Here is a 17,805-nt window from a genome sequence, read left to right as displayed (position 1 = left end):
TTCAAAACATTCCCTTTTTTCTCAAAGTGCAGAATTTATGGTAACAGATAATTAACAACAAATGACAAACAATCTGAGCAGTAAAGGTCCCGGTTTGGTTGCCAAGATGATGGTATCAAATTCCAAGATAAACAGTGGAGCGTGCCGACAGCCATTAACATCCTCGTGGGGTCGAGATGGGAGAAGCAAAACAGACAAGCCATCCACGCCGAGGGGCACGATGGGGAGCAAACAACCTCCCACGGGGTTATTATTTCCCTCTGAATTCTCAGGAGGGTTAGTCGCAAGACCGGGTAGAACAGAACTCATCCTACCGTACCAAACAGAATACCCGAGCCTTTGCTTGTATTTCACATGGGTAAAGCATTAGATTCTTCTTTGAACCGCATTATGTAAGAATTAGGAATTAATTCTTCAGACGTTAACAGCTCCCCGTCTGTTTATTCTTCCCAAAGGCTCCCTCCCTCCCCATACTTCTTTTCTCTAAGTTTGTTGAGTCCAAATAGGTTTCCACGATACCAGCTGTGCCCAAAATGTGAGGGTGAAGAACAAAGTGAAAACAAGTTAACCTGTGAAAGTCAGAATGTGAGCACAACATATGGTAAGTCTCCCAGATACTAACAGATGGCGAACCTTGGGAAATCACAACTTCAGATATGCTTACATTTCTCAAAAGCCAGTTCATAGTTCACTGTTTGTGTCAAATGGATTTTGGAAGAAAAAAAATACAATCCTAAAGTTTTGAATTACTTAAAAAAATTGTTCCTTCCCACAGACCAAAATAGGTCCTGATCCTTTCCAGGGCTACACTGATGGGTGTGTTGAGTGAGCATGCAAACCCCAGACATGGAAGGTGCAACTCCCTGTTGACTGACCTGTCTTGGTGCAAAAGTCAAGCTCAAGGCCAGGGACATGACAATTGCTGCAGAAGAGTTATGACCTCACAAATGTATCTGCTACATACAGTAGAATCTCTGTAAGGTGACTGTAACAAACTGGTCAACATATAGAGAAGGTCAATACAAGGACCATCCACTGAGTTCATGTGGTGTATATCTGGTCTACAAAAGTTAGGTCAACGTAAGGAGGTGGTCAGTGTAGGGAGATGGTCACCTACGGAGGGTCTACTGTGTTCTTCCTCACACTCTTTTTCTCTCCTCTTCACAAATACCTCCATTTCTCTTCTTATGCAAAGTTCATGGCCTCATTATATCCCCAGCCTATGTGCCTTCATCTGTTTGAGCAGCTATAACAAAATGTCATAAACTAGGTCGTTTATAAATAACAGAAATTTATTTCTCACAATTCTAAAGGCTGGGAACTCCAAGATCAAGGCAAGTTCAATGTCTGATGAGAGCCTACCTCCTGGTTCATGAGTAGCCATTTTTTCACTATAATTTCATACAGAAAAAGGATGAGGGGTTTCTCTGGAACTTCTTACATAAAGACATTTATGAGGGCTCCACCTTGAAGAGCTAATCTCTCAAAGGCCTTACCTAGGTATACCATCTCCTTGGGAGTTAGGATTTCAACATATGGATTTTGGAGAGATACAATTAGACCATAGCACTATCCAAGAAGGACCAGCACATAAAAGCTGTATCTTTTTCAAACATAGGGTATATTAAACACAAAGTGACAAGAGCAATGGGCATGATTTTTGTGATTAAAAAACTGTCATCAGGCTTCTGTGGTTAGTTTTGAAGTCTTGAGGCAAGGCAAAATGAAACAAAATGGAGAAAAATTTTCACAAATGCAGGACTTAACCAGAGCTGGAAAAATGTCTGTGTTGTAGCAAAAGGCTAACTCTTTCAGGAAATTGGAGAAACATGTGGAGGCTGCTTAGCTGGTGGGAGGCTTAATTTTTTCTTGATTTCAGTTTTAAATTTTTGTTCAAAACATAGTTTAAACGAAGTGTACAATATGTAAAAGGTCTGAAACTTGGTCTGTAGCCCAAATACCTAAAACCAAATACCACGAGTAAACCACTTTTCTTAGCCAATCAGTATAAATGCCAAAAAAGCCCATAGCAAGATGGGAAAAGATATTTTTCCAATCCAAGAATTATCAAATCTTTGATCTGGAAGGTTTCAGAGACTGTCTGTACAAAGAAATAAATGGGTTTGAGCAGAGTGCATGTTAAGAGTCACGACCAGTGAGGAACTTCAATCACAGTCTAGCTCTTAGAATTTTAAAACTTACTACTAAACACTAAAAATATATCTTTTTGCTTTATTAAATGGTGATGTTAGTTTCCTTTTTTAAAAAAATCGTTTCAACGGCTTTAACATTTCATGTAAACTTACACAAAAATTTAAACCAACTAGAAGGGCTTATACGTGTATTCTTTATTATTTTTTGCTTTCTCTTACCAAGTTGTGATTTGATAAAAGGGCTTATACCTTGATTTATGGTAAAGAAGAAAAAATGAAAAGCCTGCAGAAATGCATTTTCTTATTTGCATATATTTTACCCATCTAAAGGGACAGAAATTGAAGAAAACGAAATCTTCAAAGCAAAATAGAACAAAAATATGCAGACCCAAATACTGCAAGAGCCAATAAATCCACCAGAATTTCCTCTTTGCAGAGTTAGTGTTTCCACATAGACAAAGCCTCCAACTGTACTTTTGACTTTTTTTTTTTAAAGGCAGACGAACATGGTGGTCTGCAAAAGTGTGGCAGTTTTGTCCATACTGATAATGAAATAAGAGCCTAACTATGCTAGGATAGTGGCTTAAACATCTAGCTTCCAGTATGCTATAAAAATCTAAAAGGCAAAAAAAGACCTGGGTAGGAGACAGCTAAGGAAATACTGAAAAGGAAGGAAAACAAGCTGATGAACAGCTCTTCCAAGATTTGGAAAGCTTTTTCTCCTTCTTGGAAACAGTTCAGAACTACCTAGAGTTTGTTGCTTGTTATACAAGACAGGATGTAATCGATTGAGCAGCATTAGCTTTGTTTTTACATCTTAAAATCTCATCTTCCTAAATTCTAAAATCTCAGAATTAAAATTGAACATGTCACACATATAAACTACCTATTTCATTACTTCCTATTTAGTTTGCCTTGCCATCTGCATAATTTCATCAAAACATCTCCTTGAGAGAAGTTTATGAAAACACCAAACTATATTTAGAGCAGGAGACAGATTCAATTGATAAGAAGATGTCATCCGATGGCTCCCAGTTTCAGGCTCTATCTATCCAATGACTGTGGCCACAATGGGTATAGCTATCCACTGACTTTCTCTATGAATCCTTCTTTATTCATATAAATGTAGATAATTTTCAGAACCCAAAATCCAGGTGTAATACAGTAGATAGGATCTGTTTCGTTTGTCAAAATTCTTTAACTGAGAGTCAAGTAGCCAAAAAACAAACAAACACATACAAAAATACTGCCCAGTTATGCAACATGCAGCTAGGGTTTGAAGAACAAATCCATATGGACAAAAGAAAATCTAATTTTAGATTGCTTTTTAAATGCTTGAATGCAAACAATGAAATCTCCAGAACAGGATAAAAGTCTGTTCTCAAATGAAGTCCAACTGTCACGGACCACAAGACTGGTACCCTCAGGGAGTGTATAGGAAAAAGAACTTATTTTTAAAAAGAAATGAGAGAAGAAACGAAAAATGCACCATGTTTATGTATAAAGTGCAAACTAAAAGTGCCATTCAGCATCTCCAAGATGAATGTGAGATTGAAAACATTAAAAAAAAAATTATGGCATGCTAACGTACAGGCCAGTGATAAATCTGTAATGAGAATGAGAAAGTGGCTCATAAAGACTGTGTATACTTAGAATTTTTTTTCAAACAACAAATGCACCCCAACTCAGCAGTAAAGGGTAAATTTCTACTTTGTTAGCACAGTGCCACTTCACAGAGCCTCAGACATTCGCTCACTCAGTGATAAGACTCTTCTCCCACCACCATTTCCCCAGGTCTTACCATTAGTTCCTTCTCTACCGCATACCACTAACAATGTGGGATTTGTGTTCTTAATCTTAAATAGAAAAATATAAAAAGTAAGGAACATGAGAGATTCCAGACTGTCAGAATGAGAGGGACTGATGCTGCCAGCCATCGGCTCTAATAGCTGGTGAGGGAAGGACCTGAAATTCTTGCTAGTGACCACAGAGCAAATTAGCGACCACAACAGACTAGCATGCAGATTCCCTGAAATATTGTTAAGTTGTCTTCCACAACAAGCTATTTATTTACTGATTACTATATACTCTGTTGGCTTCCAAAGACAGATTGGAAGGCATAGTCAAGTGGCGCATAAGGACACTTTGGTCAGTGATGGACCACACATATGAAGGTGGCTCCACAGATAATAACGAACTTGAGAAATGCTTGTCGCCTAGCAATGGGGTAGCTATTGTAACGTCGTCCTAGCCTAATGCATTACTCACAAGTTTGGGGTAATGTTGGTTTAAACAAACCTTCAGTCATATAAAAGTATAACACATAGAGTTATGTACGGTACATAATACTTGATAATGATAAATGACTATGCTACTATTCTATGTATTTACTATACTTTCTATAGTTATTTTAGAGTGTACTCCTTCTGCTTGGTTAACTGTAAAACAGACTCAGGCAGGTCCCTCAGGAGGTATTCACTGAGAAGTCATTGTTGTCATAGGAGATGACAGATCATGAGTATGAATACTTCTGAAGACTTTCCAGTGGGACAATATGTAGAGAAAGACGGTGCTATTGATCCCATGTAGGCCTAGGCAAGCTCATCCATGTATCTGTAGCCTAAGTGTACAGTGTTTATAAAGTCTACAGTAGTATAATAGTAACATCCTGGGCCTTCATATTCACTTACTACTGGCTCACTTACTCACTGGAAGCAACTTCCTTTAAGCCCCATTTATGGTTAAGTGCTCTATGCAGTGTATCATTTTTTATCTTTTATAGCACATTTTAACAATACCTTTTCTATGTTTAGACACAAAAACACTTAGCATTACGCTACAAACTGCTGTACAGGTTTGTGGTCCAGGAGCAAAGGCTATACCATATAGCCTAAGTGTGTATTGGGCTATACCATTTAGGTTTGTGTAAACATACTCCATGGTTCTCACACAAGGACAAAATTGCCTAATGATGAATTTCTCAGAATTTATCCCCGGCATCAAGGAGGGCATGATGGTACTTCTTTAAAAACTTCCCTTCAGGGCAGCGCCTGTGGCTCAGTCGGTAAGGCACCGGCCCCATATACCGAGGGTAGCGGGTTCAAACCCAGCCCCGGCTGAACTGCAAACCAAAAAATAGCTGGGCGTTGTGGCAGGCGCCTGTAGTCCCAGCTACTCGGGAGGCTGAGGCAAGAGAATCGCTTAAGCCCAGGCGTTGGAGGTTGCTGTGAGCTGTGTGATGCCATGGCACTCTACTGAGGGCGATAAAGTGAGACTCTGTCTCTACAAAAAAAAAAACTTCCCTTCAGTTGCAAGACTATGAAGTCGGTACCATTGTTCTCATCTTCCCACACATGAGCAAGCTGAATTATTTGGAACTAATGAACAGCCTTTGCCCTATTCCTTGATTGTAACATAAAATAGAAGACGGTGTCACCCCAGGAAGCAAGGTCAAAAGAAAAAGAGAGTTACATCAGAGCAAAACATTTCAGCAAATCTTACAGACAAAGCAGAAGGACTTGAAGACAAATTACATTTTTATCATTCTTTCAAAGAAAGTCTTATCATAAAAGTGTCCCACAGTCATTGTAAAAATAGTTCAAATTATACAAAAGTGTAAGAAATAGTGAAAGGTTCTTAGCCTACATTCCCTTCCCCAAATTCATGCCAAATTTGTTCCCTAAATGAGCACCAGTAAAGTTGAAATTTATCCTTCCACACACTTTTCTATAGTTAATTAAATAGCACCTTTCTACAACACTCTTCTGTAACTTTGTTTTCAGATCTAAGGTTACCTTATAAGATGCGAAACAAACGTTTACTTCCTACTACATTCATGAAGTGGATAAGCATGAAACCTCACATCACAGAAGCAAAATCCTGTAAGAAATTGGGATGCCATGATCTCCCAGATCATTTTTGATTAGTAATGCCTAAGCATCACTGACAGATGCCATACAATGCAACAATGTAACAATAAAACAAGCTTAGTTATCAGATTTTATACAGCCAAGGAGTTTAGAAATGAAGAAGTAAATTTATCTCATGCTCACCAGCTAGTAGACAAAACCATAAATATTATCTCAGCATCTATTTATCAAGTGCTATCTTTCAGGTCCTACAAGCTACATACATTATCTTATTTAATTCTCACAACCATCTTAAAGGGTATTAAACCTGCTTTACACATGAGAAAACTGAGGTTCAGTGATTTTTCCATCATCGCCCAGCCAAGATGGCAACTGGCAGGATCAGCACTTGTATACAGATCTCCGTTTTCAAATGATCATATTCTCAGCTACCACACATGTACCGTATTGTCCTCATACCCCAACCCAAACTGCTCGATCCTTTGCACTCAATCCTGGTTACTTATAGTTAACTCTCAGGGCTTTATTTTTAACCACAGAGATGAGGACTCTAAGAAACTGACTGGGGTGCAGGGGTTTAGGTCCAGTCCAAGTGGAGGAAGCCCACTGTGATTCCACAGAGAAAACCAGGCAGCGCAGGGCTCACGGGGCTCCTTCCCCTTGGGATTGCCACTCCTGTGGAGTAACTAGAAGTAAATGACACCTTCCTAGACATTTTAGGATATGAACAGGCACTAAGTCAGGGCACCTGCCAACCTCACAATCAAAAGTCCCGCCTAGAAAAGTTTTCATGGCTCTTTGCAGTTAATGGCTCTTTGAGGAAGACAGGACACAACTTTCCAATGATTTTCTTATTTACTCATTTATTTTCAAAATGAACTGAGACAGTTTAGAATTAAAAGAAAAACGGAATCCATAAAACAATCATTAACGATAACAGCTAACATTTACAGAGTATAGATTAGTATAGACTAGGCATTAAGCACGCCCCTAAAAGCTTCACATGCCATACTGTTTCATCTTTTTATCTTTCACAACCTTTAACGTTCACAATTTTACAGGTGGAAAAAGAAAATACAGACAAGTTAAGACATTTATTCATAGTTAATCATACAGCAAGTCAGTGGTGCAGCCACTGGTAATCTGGTAATCTGACTCCCCTAGTGATGTTGACTATGTTACTCTGCCTCCCTAAAATGTAGTAAAAGGACAGTGCTAAGAAAGATTCCAGGAGTGTTAACAAGCAAAGGTACAGATTAGGAAAATGGCTAAAACTGAAAACAAAATTTGACTTAAGCTTCCCACTTAAAGAAAAAGATGAGGAATTAGCCCCAGCGGGGTAAGCAACCACCCTGGCTTGCATTGGACTGAGAGGTTCCCATAACATGGAATGTTCAGTGCTAAAACTGAGATGGCTGGATACTCTGTTAATAAAGTTTTATAATACTTAATTTGCCCTCAGATCATGAAGAATATATAAAGTCTATGGTGTGTTCAGATCTATATTGGCTCTTTCGGGCGGCGCCTGTGGCTCAGCGGGTAGGGCGCCGGTCCCATATGCCGGAGGTGGCGGGTTCAAACCCAGCCCCGGCCAAAAAAAAAAAAAAAAAAAAAAAAAAAACACACCTATATTGGCTCTTTCAGCCCCTCCTTCCATCAATATGCAAAATACTAAATAATTTTCTCAACATTCTCCTTGGGAAAAACAAAAGAGTTGTGGAAAAATGACGCCCTGTGAATTGCTGTGTTTCAATCACCACATCTATTAGTATGTTCAAGAATCTGGGGAAGGGGAGACACACGAATTCCAGGTTACATTTGCTCTGCCAACTCCAGCTGTGCTTTAATTTTCTTTCCTAAAGTCATACAGGGTTGCTTTCTTTAAAAAAAAAAAAAAAAAAAATCTTCCCTATGTAACAAGCATAGATTTAAACCAGTCCTTCTTAGAGAGCATGGTGGCAGTGTTTTCAGAACTCAAGAGATGAAAACTAAACCAATGTCTCCTGAACACCAGGCCTGAAATTAACAATGAACTTCATGAAGATGGAGACTGGGTCTTATTCATTTTTGTTCCCCCCACAGCATCACCTTGTAAATAAATGTTATCTTAATTGTGGTCCTAGTAAGTCAGAGCTGAAAAGATTCTTAACAACCTTTTGGTGCAAATGTTTACTGAAGAATAAACCGAGGCCTGGAGAAGAAAAGTAAGTTGTTCAGGGTTAGTCACAAAGCTGAGTGAGAACAGTGAATTAAGTGGGAAGTGAGCAACTCCTAACAAAGCTTAGAAAACCACCACTACTGCCACTAGACTGTTGTAAAAGAAAACAAGAGCTCATCAAAGGGAGGGATTTTAACTCTAGTCCAAGTGATTTGTCACAAATCTTCAGAGACCTCAGGTGTAAGTAAAAAAGGAAAGAAACTGTTCTAAAAATCCCATACGAAATAAATGAACAGCTAGGCAAGTGGAAAAGACAAAAAGTCTTTAGGGAGAGAATTAAACCTCTGCCATGGCACGTTGAAAATTTCAGAAAACCTGAAGAAATATTTTATAGATATTTTCTAACTAATTTAACTTTCTATTTATACTACGGACAGTTTTTTTTTTTTAACATAACAGAAATATAACATGACTGCATTCAATCAAGGTACTTGAACACTACTATGGGCTAGTCACTGTGCTAGATGATCTAGTGTCTACAAAACAAGAGTATGGTCACTAGAAAGAAAAAGCAAAGCCAAGGGAAAGTGAGCCAGCAGCCAGACAACATGTACCTCCAAGCAAATATTCAAAAGGTCAGGACCTGACAGAAAAATTCCAGTGAAAATCTACAAGCATCAATCACAATTTCTCAGCTCAATGCATCATCAAATCAATGGATCAATCAATCAGTATTTCTGAACATCTGTCATCTGCTCAGAAGCACAATCCCTGCTTTAAGAAGTGAACAATGTAGATGAAAGGATAAGATATAGAAGCACAGATAGAGAGATGAAAGAAAATAATATTGGAGGTGGCATGAAGTCAATGCCATAGGCGTGGGTGGTGGTGGGTATGCACAATCATTTTGGTTTACAAAGGAAAAGGTAAAAGAGACTTCATGTAAGCGAGGGACCTAAACTGGCTTTGAGGCATTTGTTGAGCAGAGCAGAAAGGTGTCACAGCTATGAGAAAGGAAAGGCAACACCACTAATATTAAAGGGCCCAACGTATGCTCAGGAGACAGTGAGTCAACTTGTGTGGCTGGAGCAGGGGGTCCAGGGAGGAATGCCTCACTAGTGATAAAAGCAAAAAGGCTCAGAGGAAACCTCCTGAGGAACAGAGGTAAAAGGGCTACACAGCTGTGTAAGTTGCCACTGCAAACCCCATTTTTCAAGACATTTTTTTTAAAAGAGGTATAATGTGATCCTTCAAATTGGTTAAGGCTAGATGTAAGATCAATTCTAAAGTTTACATGATTTTTAAAGTATCTCTGTGAATTCACAGTTTGCCAGTAGAATCTCATGGCCAAGAACAAGTGAGCAGATGTCTGCAGACCTGAGGACTAAGCTCAAGTTCCCCAGCAGTCATGTTCCAAGGAATCTGGAAAAAACATACTTTCTTTTCCCTGATTGGAAACAGGATCCACAAAGTGCCTTGTGATTCTTTAATACAAACGTCACACCAGCAAAACAGACCTAAAAGTATCTTAAATCAGAGCTTAAACAAATTTTTAACATTTGATGAAAAACAAACAGAAGAATAAAAATATATTTGAAACGAATTCATATTTATTGTTCAGAAAAGCCATTTCGACAACAAAAAAATTTTATTCCCTTTAAAAACTTTTTCTTAAAATCATGTTAGCAGTCTCTAATAATTATGAACATATTCTGATTTAAAGAAAGTATAAAGTTCTTAGAATACTATAGCACTAACCATTTACGAGGATTTTTTTTTTCCTTTTCTTGTTCAAGCATGCTGTTTTAGTATGGCCATTTGCAGAAATTTCATCATTGGTAATTGAGTAGCTTTCCAGGATATACTCACAAAGCAACTTTCTAGTATTTACACTAATATCCAGGCAGCCAAGAGAAAGACCTTTTTGCTTGGTTAATGTTTCTAAATTTGAGTGTGTGTTTGGGAGGGGTCCTGCTAATTTTTTAAATGCCCACATAAAACAATTAAAAAAGAGTTTGTGACTTAGACATGCTTAAAGTTCAGTTCTTCCACGAATGGTAAAAGCAGTCAACAGAACCCTGATCTCCTTTCTATGCTCGCCATGCAACAGTTTTCAAAGACATTTAGTCCTACTATGAAAGACTCATGGTAGACACTGTATGAGTCTCACAAAGAATGAGCGTCAGGCCTTGAAGGAACAAGGGACATGATGACCTTTCATACCCTTCTGCTAAAAGCCCAGCACATCCTGTAGCAGAAGACCAGAAAAAAAGTGTGCAACCAGGTGCCTTCTATGGAACCCTAGCCTCTGGGTTTCTCCCACACTCTGTCCCTTAAATGGTTTAAACCTCCACATGACTTAAATAGTATTAGGGAGTGAGAGAAAAGTACAATTCTGGAACCAACTGTTCCACTGTCCCTTAATCCTTTGTTCCCCATATTGTTTGAGTCCTGTAGCATGCAACACACGTTCCACTAGCAACAGGCAAGACAATGGATTGAGCAGTAGCTGGACAATTAGTCCCAATTAGGCCTATTTCCCAGCTGAATATGGGGTGAGGTGTGGGGGAAAACTACGGAAATTTTAAAGAAATATTTCAGCATGGAAGCAAGCAATGCAAGGTAAAGAAAACTGACCTAAAGGTCAGGGGGCTTGGCCAAAATTCGCTGTGTGATATTAGGCAAATGCCTGAACCTCTCTGTTCTTCTGTTTTCATTTATACAATGTGGACGACCACTACTCTTCAGAGCTTCTGACAATCTAATGTCAAATTAATAGTTGAAAGTGCTCTGAAAATTTGAAATGTTACACAGACATTGGGGATTCCTCCCCAGCTATATCAGAAACCACAGATAACCGTCTGTTTTGCAAACCGTTTACCTTTTATCCTCCCTAGCAAAAGACATTAGTAAACGCTCTTCTTCGTCATTTTATTTCTATTTTCTTGATTGCTAATTTCTTCTACATTCATGAGCGATACTTACATATGTACATGCGGTGGCTGGAATCTGCTCTGGTTGATGTTGTAGTGTGTGAACGCCTGGGTGGGGTTTGAGCTGTACTCATCCACCGTTATGGTAACTTTGCCTTGAGAAGGAATCCCATGTGCCATCCTTCCTCCCTATAGACATGAGCAATTCACAACTTTTCAGAGCAGAAGGTGGGAGCAGGCATGGTGCATTTCAGCCAACCTCTGAATCCAAGGGTCTATTCATCAATGCTGCTGTGTGTTTCTGAAAGAAAAAGAAAAAAATACATATATATATATATGTATATATGTAAAATGAGAACAAAGAAAGTGTGTTCTAAGAGACATTAAATTTGACATCTAGACATGGAATTAGCTCAGGGAAAATCTGAATACACGTTGTTGTCTCGTGATACTTGGTGCACTTCAAAGCGGACATTACACTCTACATATCATTACTGGGTGCCAGCAAATCATCTCAATGGAGTTCAAACTAAGATTTCCTCTTTAATTATAATTATAGCACTTAATGAGAATTACGAAAGGGGCATATCCACAGTTGCCATGGTGTCTAGCTATAAATGGTTTGTGCTCGAAGTTTGTGCTTCCTGCTAATTGGAATGTTTAGTCTTCACAAAGTTGGTGTCATATAATCATTTGAAAGCTCAATGCCTATAACAGCCAGATAATACAATGACAAAAATAAATTTTAAGTGCAGAGCTTGTCACACATACCTGTGCATAACACACAATAAACACACATTACACGTAATTTTTTTTCTTTCACAGTTCCCCAAAATAACCTAGGTACTCCGTGCTTGGTAAACATACGCATTCCTCTGTGGCCAAGAACTTAGGGTAAGGCAAATCCTTCTTGCTAAATGTAGTGTCATTTCTTTAAATGTTCCGGTCACTGAGGGGGAAAACCACACCCGTTGAGTGCCTGGGCCCCCACTTTGGGTGCATTTTTCGCCTCCCTTCTTCCACCCCTGACAGAGTCGTAAGGGAGGGCAACTGCTGTATCTGCCACCTTATTCTTGGGGCTGCGTAATTCTCAGGAGTTGGTTTCATTCTTTAAAAAATTTCCATTAGTTCTGATTCTTAATATAAATGTCAATATATTACGCATATGTGCAGCACTGGGTTCAGAAGTGAAGATGTCTATCTTTATGGCAGGTGTGCAAAGAATGAGGAGAGCAAATCCTTTGCACGGAAGCTGTTACAAGGGATCAGCGTGGTGGAGACACTCCTCGGCGGTAACCCACACTCTTACTTGAAGAGCTTCACATCAGAATAGGTTTGCCCTGTGCATCATTAAGCTCTGAGACTCTTCAATGCTATCTCACATAGAAATATTTAGAATACTAAGATTAGATTTAAATTTGGCATGAAATACCTTAAATATCGAGTAAAAGGCAGATGGCCTGCCATAGGCCATTTATTTTATTATTTTACACCCCGGGGCTCTGTGTAGTCTTCCATACGCTAGCTGGGCCAAGAAACTCCAGAGTGTTCTACTCCACTCATTGCCTTCTTCGTATTAGCAAAGCACGCTAAATAACAGCCACTGTGCCTGCGTCCCTGATGTACAACTGCACTGCCAAGAGATGAAGCCCTGGTGCTCTGGCATTTTAAACAAAGTGTCACTTTGGCTTCTCTTTCTTCCTCCTGACTTCATGGGAGGTATGAGTCCGTTAAGCACCAGTTGATAGACAACCAGGCCAGTAGGATTAACTAAATTAAAATCTTTCCTGGCTCCTCTGATGTACCATATCTATAAGAACTGCTTGCGAATCATAATGTAGCAGTTTTCATACCAAGTTTGCAGCTGTTTCCTTAATTTCCCCCACAATTATATTTTACTGTTATTTTGCATAACAGTAAAACACAACACCTGCTTCAAATTGCAGTCCTGTTCTAAGTACTGTAATTCTCTTTTGAGACACAAAGTACCGAGACACTACTGAAGCGCAAAACTGCATAATTGCGTGGCACTGAAAAGTAAATACAAATGAAAACATCTTCCTGTTATAGAAATGACTGTCATTAAAAAGAATGCTAGCCATCAAAGCACAGAGGGGGAAAAAAATACACATTTTCAGACTGCGAGAACTTAGTGTTTGCATAAATTAGAGAGTGGTGTAAAAATTACTTGGCAATTCTTGTGTTTCTCCTTCCATCAATGTCTACTGTGTGAAATGCAGAACATTAAGAAGCAAAGGAAAACAAATTCACTGTCTAGACCACTATGACCTCGGAGTAGCAATCTCTGAACCTGGTGCCAGAAAGACTTCAAATGTTTCTAGAGTAAACTCACTAATTAAGCAAAATGTGGCCTAGCAATAAAATGTACGTATGTAACATTCAAAAATCTATGCAATGACTTACAGGAGTTTGCATGAGGCCCTCCTGTGTTCTCCCGTTTGAAGCTGAGTAGAGACAAAACTTAGGAGGAGACAATTCCAACTCCTAAATGATCCCAAAGTCATCCGTTCCTTCACTGAACATCTACGCCTCTTTGTACCTTTGCCCCAGCAAGACAAATAGAACATCTTTTCACCAGCAAGCACAGGCCCCTATAACTCCGAAGGGCTAAATGGGTGTCTGGCAACTCATCTGAATTCATCTTTACCATGTTCCCTTTCAAATGTTTTATTGAAACAGTGCACCTGCAGTGACTATCTTCTTTAATCTAGAGTCCTTTGGAGAAAATGTCAGACTGAGGCAAAGAGCTTCAAAACTTTCTCAGCACCTTCAGGGACAAGTCAAGAAAAGGCTTATTTTTTTAAATGCTATGTTCATCCCTCCCCACACACACATCTCAAAATGAGCATACCCTAAGAATATTAAACACAAACAGGTGGAAAAGACTGGTTGTTCTGGTAGACTCTCAAAGACGGGACAATGGGCAAAATCACCTCCTTTAACTTGAGAAATTTGAAGAAAGCTTGAAACAAGACAGAAAGACACATCGTCTAAAACTATTAAGACACCATATGACCTTGCTTCGCAGATTTCGACAGTAAAACCTTCCAAATGGTCAGATTTGGGGGCACCTCGCCCTCTTTACACTTACATTAACTTTTTACACATGATATTTAAAGATAGCAGTAGTCTTTCTAATTTTTGTTTTCATTTTCATTTTATACTTCAACACACTTCTTCCACATAACAAAGGAAACCAACACAAAATGCCAAGAAGCCTAAAGAAAAAAACCTAAAAGGGACCCACGCTGCCAAACATTCATGCTGGTGCTAGTTCGATTTTGTCTTTTAAAAAAATCATGAGCACATTTTGCATTTCCTAGACAGCAATCACTTCTGTCCCTTAAGCTGTACAACCAGCAATGTTCTTTTCCAGGATTCTAGTTGGAAAACCTTTTAAGGTTGGCTGGCACTGAAGGGATTAAAAGCTGAGGAATTAAATAACTGTCTCCACCTCCTAACTCGAGAAGTCCGATTTACCAAAAGTTTCAAAGCTACAACTCATGACCTCTCTACCGTGCACTGCCCGGCACAGCCTATGAGAAAGGAGCCCGCGATTTCCTCCTTTAAGCGAGGATGCTCATTTTCATCACTTGCCCTTCAAGTTCCAGACTTTGGAACTTGCCTGCTCCAAATCCGCCACATTGCGCTCTCTCCTCCCGCAGCCGCACAGATCCAGCGCGTTCCCCACTCACGCCCTTTACTCTTTTATGCCACTTCCAGCTACTCATCCCTGTATCTGGGAGCGATGCCCACACGCCTTCCCAGCGGCTTCTCCGCCAGGTTTTTGTAGGGATGCTGACATGAAGTTCCACGTGCCTCGGTGCACAGAGCGCCCTCCCTCCCAAGGCACTTACACCTGAACTTGTCTCCAGCACTGCAGACACCCGGCTAGCACATTCTTTGGGAGAGGGAGGGCAAGACTTTTCTCCCGCGCCTCTGGCAACTCGTGGGGTCTATATAAGGTGGGGCGAGAGGGGGCCGCGGAATTCGCTACTTTGGATTGGTTTGTTTGTTTTAAATCTAGGGTGGGCAGTTGCGGGGGGGGGTATGCTTCAGCAACTACACACACCCACCCACCCACACACACACACATTCACACACACACAGACCTGCCCTCCCGGCTCACGGCCGGCTACTCCCAGCCACAGCTCCCCTTTCCTTCCTGGAGCACCAGCTGGCCTTACTCGCTCAGTCCCCCGTCGCCACCTCGGTCGCCTCCGCTGCCGCCGCTCGCGCTCGCGGCCCCGTGCTCCGCTGAACGCCTATCTTTTTCCTCTCCTTCACCCCTAGCCCTCGATTGATTGATGACCCCCAGCAGCCAATAGCTCTGACACCACGCCATCCTCGGTCGGGCATCGTAGCCCCTACGTCCCCTTCGTCAGCCTCCAGGGCGCGTTGGCATCCCTGCAGGCAAAGAGCGGAGCCCGCGCCGGGAGCCGCCGCCGCCTCGCCGCTCTGTGCCCGGGCTCTGCCAGGCTCCCTTCCCCGAGCGGCGGAGAAAGGAAGGGAGGGAGCAGCGAGCGCTGGAAGGGGGTGTGGAGGCCACGGGCTCCCCTCCTCTTTTGAAATCTTTCCTTTCCCTTAAAGTTTTGTTATTTCCTCCCTGACCTGTTTGTGTTTATTTGTTTGCAACATCTCCAATCAATTACACATTTTTTTCGTGAACCGCAATCGCACTTAATTTGGGGTGTGTTGGTCGGGGGGGTAGATGTATTACTATAAATCATCCCCACTGGGGCATCCTTAATTTATTTTCTTGCTGGAGTCCAACCTCCTCGCCAACCTCCAGGAAAATGCCCTCTTCACCTCCTAGGCCGCAAAACCCCGGAATTCAAAGGCTTTACAAAGATAACCTTGTTATGTGTAAATAGCCAAGAAAACTCCTGCCTCCGTGGAGAAGAAATTCAGCGGCAACGGTTACTTTTTCTCGCTGTTCGTCCCCCGCCGCCCAGTCCCGACCCCTGCTCGAGTCTCCGGGTCGCTCCGCGGGCTGCGATCGTGGAGACCCGAGGCGGCGGCGGAGAGTGAGGTCGGGGCGCCGGGACAGAGTGAGACGCAGCCCCGCGCGAGAGCGGCGCGCGCGGGCGGCCCGGGGCGCAGCCGGAGCACAAAGCTGCGCGATGCCTTCCCCTCGGTCCCTGCACCTGGCCTCGGGCCGCCGCGGGAGCCCGGGGATCCGGCCAACACAATGCACCCGGGCCTAGGCCGGGGCGGCTCGAACACATAACCCCGGGACTTTCTAGTAAACAGCTCGCCGAGCCCTCGTCCCCACCCCCATCCCCGCCGCCCGGCTTTCGCCGACGCTTCTCGCCAACACCCCCTCTTCTCCTCCTCAGAAATCTCGGCAGAGAAAGGGGCAGAAAGGTGGGGACCCCAAGAGGTCTGGGGGCTCCTGTCTGAGGGGGAGGGGAGAAGAGAAGAGGGACGAGATGCGGAGTGGGAGGGAAGACAGCTCCTAAAAAAGAATTTGCTTTCACTCCGGGGTTGAAAATGAGCCCTTCCCGGGTCCCGAATAGCCCCGGAGGCGCCCGCTCGTGCGGATGTCAGGGGCAGCGGGGCAGCCGCGGTCCGCAGCCTCGGAGCCCCAAGCACGCGCCTCTGACAAGGCACCTCTCACCCCGGCTCCGCTTTGTGTGTGCATTTTTTTCCCTTCCTCTCGCGCTCGGCACCCGGCTCCCGGCCGCCTCCTCCCCCTCCCCCGCCCTCCACCTCCCTTCCTGGGGCGGATTACCTTTCCCGGGCTGCGCTCCGGGTCCCGGAGATGCCTTCAGCGCCCGGCGAGAAGCCGATCCATCGCCGAGCGGCCAGAGCCGGCTGCAGGAGCTCTGGGGGCGCGCGGGGGCGGCGAGGGGCGCGGGCGGGCCAGAACCTTCGACCCCGGAGGTCCCGCCGCGGGCTGGAACTGGGGGCCGGGGGGCGCGGCGCGAGTGGGAGGCGTGGGGAGAAAGGACCCGAGCAGCCTCGATCTGGGGAGAGAGCGAGCGAGGGGGCGAGGAGAGGAGCGAGGGCGCGGCGAGCCAGAGGGAGAGCAAACGGTGCAGTGACAGGGACTGCCACTGGGGTCAAAGGAGCACAGCTCCAGGAAGCGGAGCGGCCGAGGCGCCTCTCCGTGCGCGCTCCCCGGCGGGACCCCGCGCCCCTGCACCCCCTGCCTGTAGTCCCGGCCCACTCAGACCGGCGCCGGTGTCCCGAGGCCCCGGGGTTGCCAGAGGAGGAGGAAGCCGAGGGCGAGGCCAGCAGCCTGCTGGTGCTCCCGGGTCAAGCAGGCGGCAGGAAGCTGAGCTGCAAGTTCATCTTCATGAGTGTGATCAGCAGTAAAAAAAAATGATAGTGGAAGGGGGGCGGGCTACGGTGCCCCGGGAAAATAAGGGAGCTTCCCCCCAAATGGGCGTCTTCTGCAAAGAAAACACCCAGGCCCCCCACCCATCGACCTGCCAGGCGCTGTCAGGAGTCCTGGCACCGTTCCAGGGCGCAGGGCTCGCAGCGAGGCCAAGGGAAGCAGCTGGGACACTTTGCTCAGACCAAGGAAGGCGACCCTAGGTTCCCTCCCATCTGCTGGCCGAGGCTTTCCTGGGGGAGAACTGCGCTCTCTTTTCCCAAGCCTTTCCGTGCGAAATTCATTCTCTCTCTCTCTTTATCTTTTCCTCTCTCTCTGTTTCTCTCTCTCT

At 43.3% G+C, this 17,805-nt stretch overlaps 1 protein-coding gene across 4 annotated transcripts in view; it reads right to left on the bottom strand.

Annotated features, from left to right (window-relative positions):
• The window catches only part of MPPED2 (metallophosphoesterase domain containing 2), a 186,512-nt gene extending 169,021 nt beyond the window's left edge, over nt 1–17,491 (bottom strand). The window contains exons 1-2 of one of the 4 annotated variants that reach the window (XM_053562054.1): nt 16,869–17,491; nt 11,166–11,414 (exon numbers count right to left, since the gene is read on the bottom strand). In XM_053562054.1, the coding sequence (XP_053418029.1) occupies nt 11,166–11,293 (128 nt within the window). In that variant the 5' untranslated portion in view covers nt 11,294–11,414; nt 16,869–17,491. Of the gene's footprint in view, nt 1–11,165; nt 11,415–13,537; nt 13,674–15,321; nt 15,611–15,990; nt 16,378–16,868 lie in introns of those variants that run through there. The other 3 variants (XM_053562056.1, XM_053562055.1, XM_053562057.1) reach the window with 3 other exon arrangements.
• Nucleotides 17,492–17,805: the final 314 nt, after the last annotated feature.

The sequence above is a fragment of the Nycticebus coucang genome, chromosome 14, assembly GCF_027406575.1.
Source record: "Nycticebus coucang isolate mNycCou1 chromosome 14, mNycCou1.pri, whole genome shotgun sequence".
NCBI classification, from domain to species: domain Eukaryota; kingdom Metazoa; phylum Chordata; class Mammalia; order Primates; family Lorisidae; genus Nycticebus; species Nycticebus coucang.
Note: the sequence above shows the minus strand (reverse complement) of the source record. Positions and strands in the feature narration are given on the sequence as shown.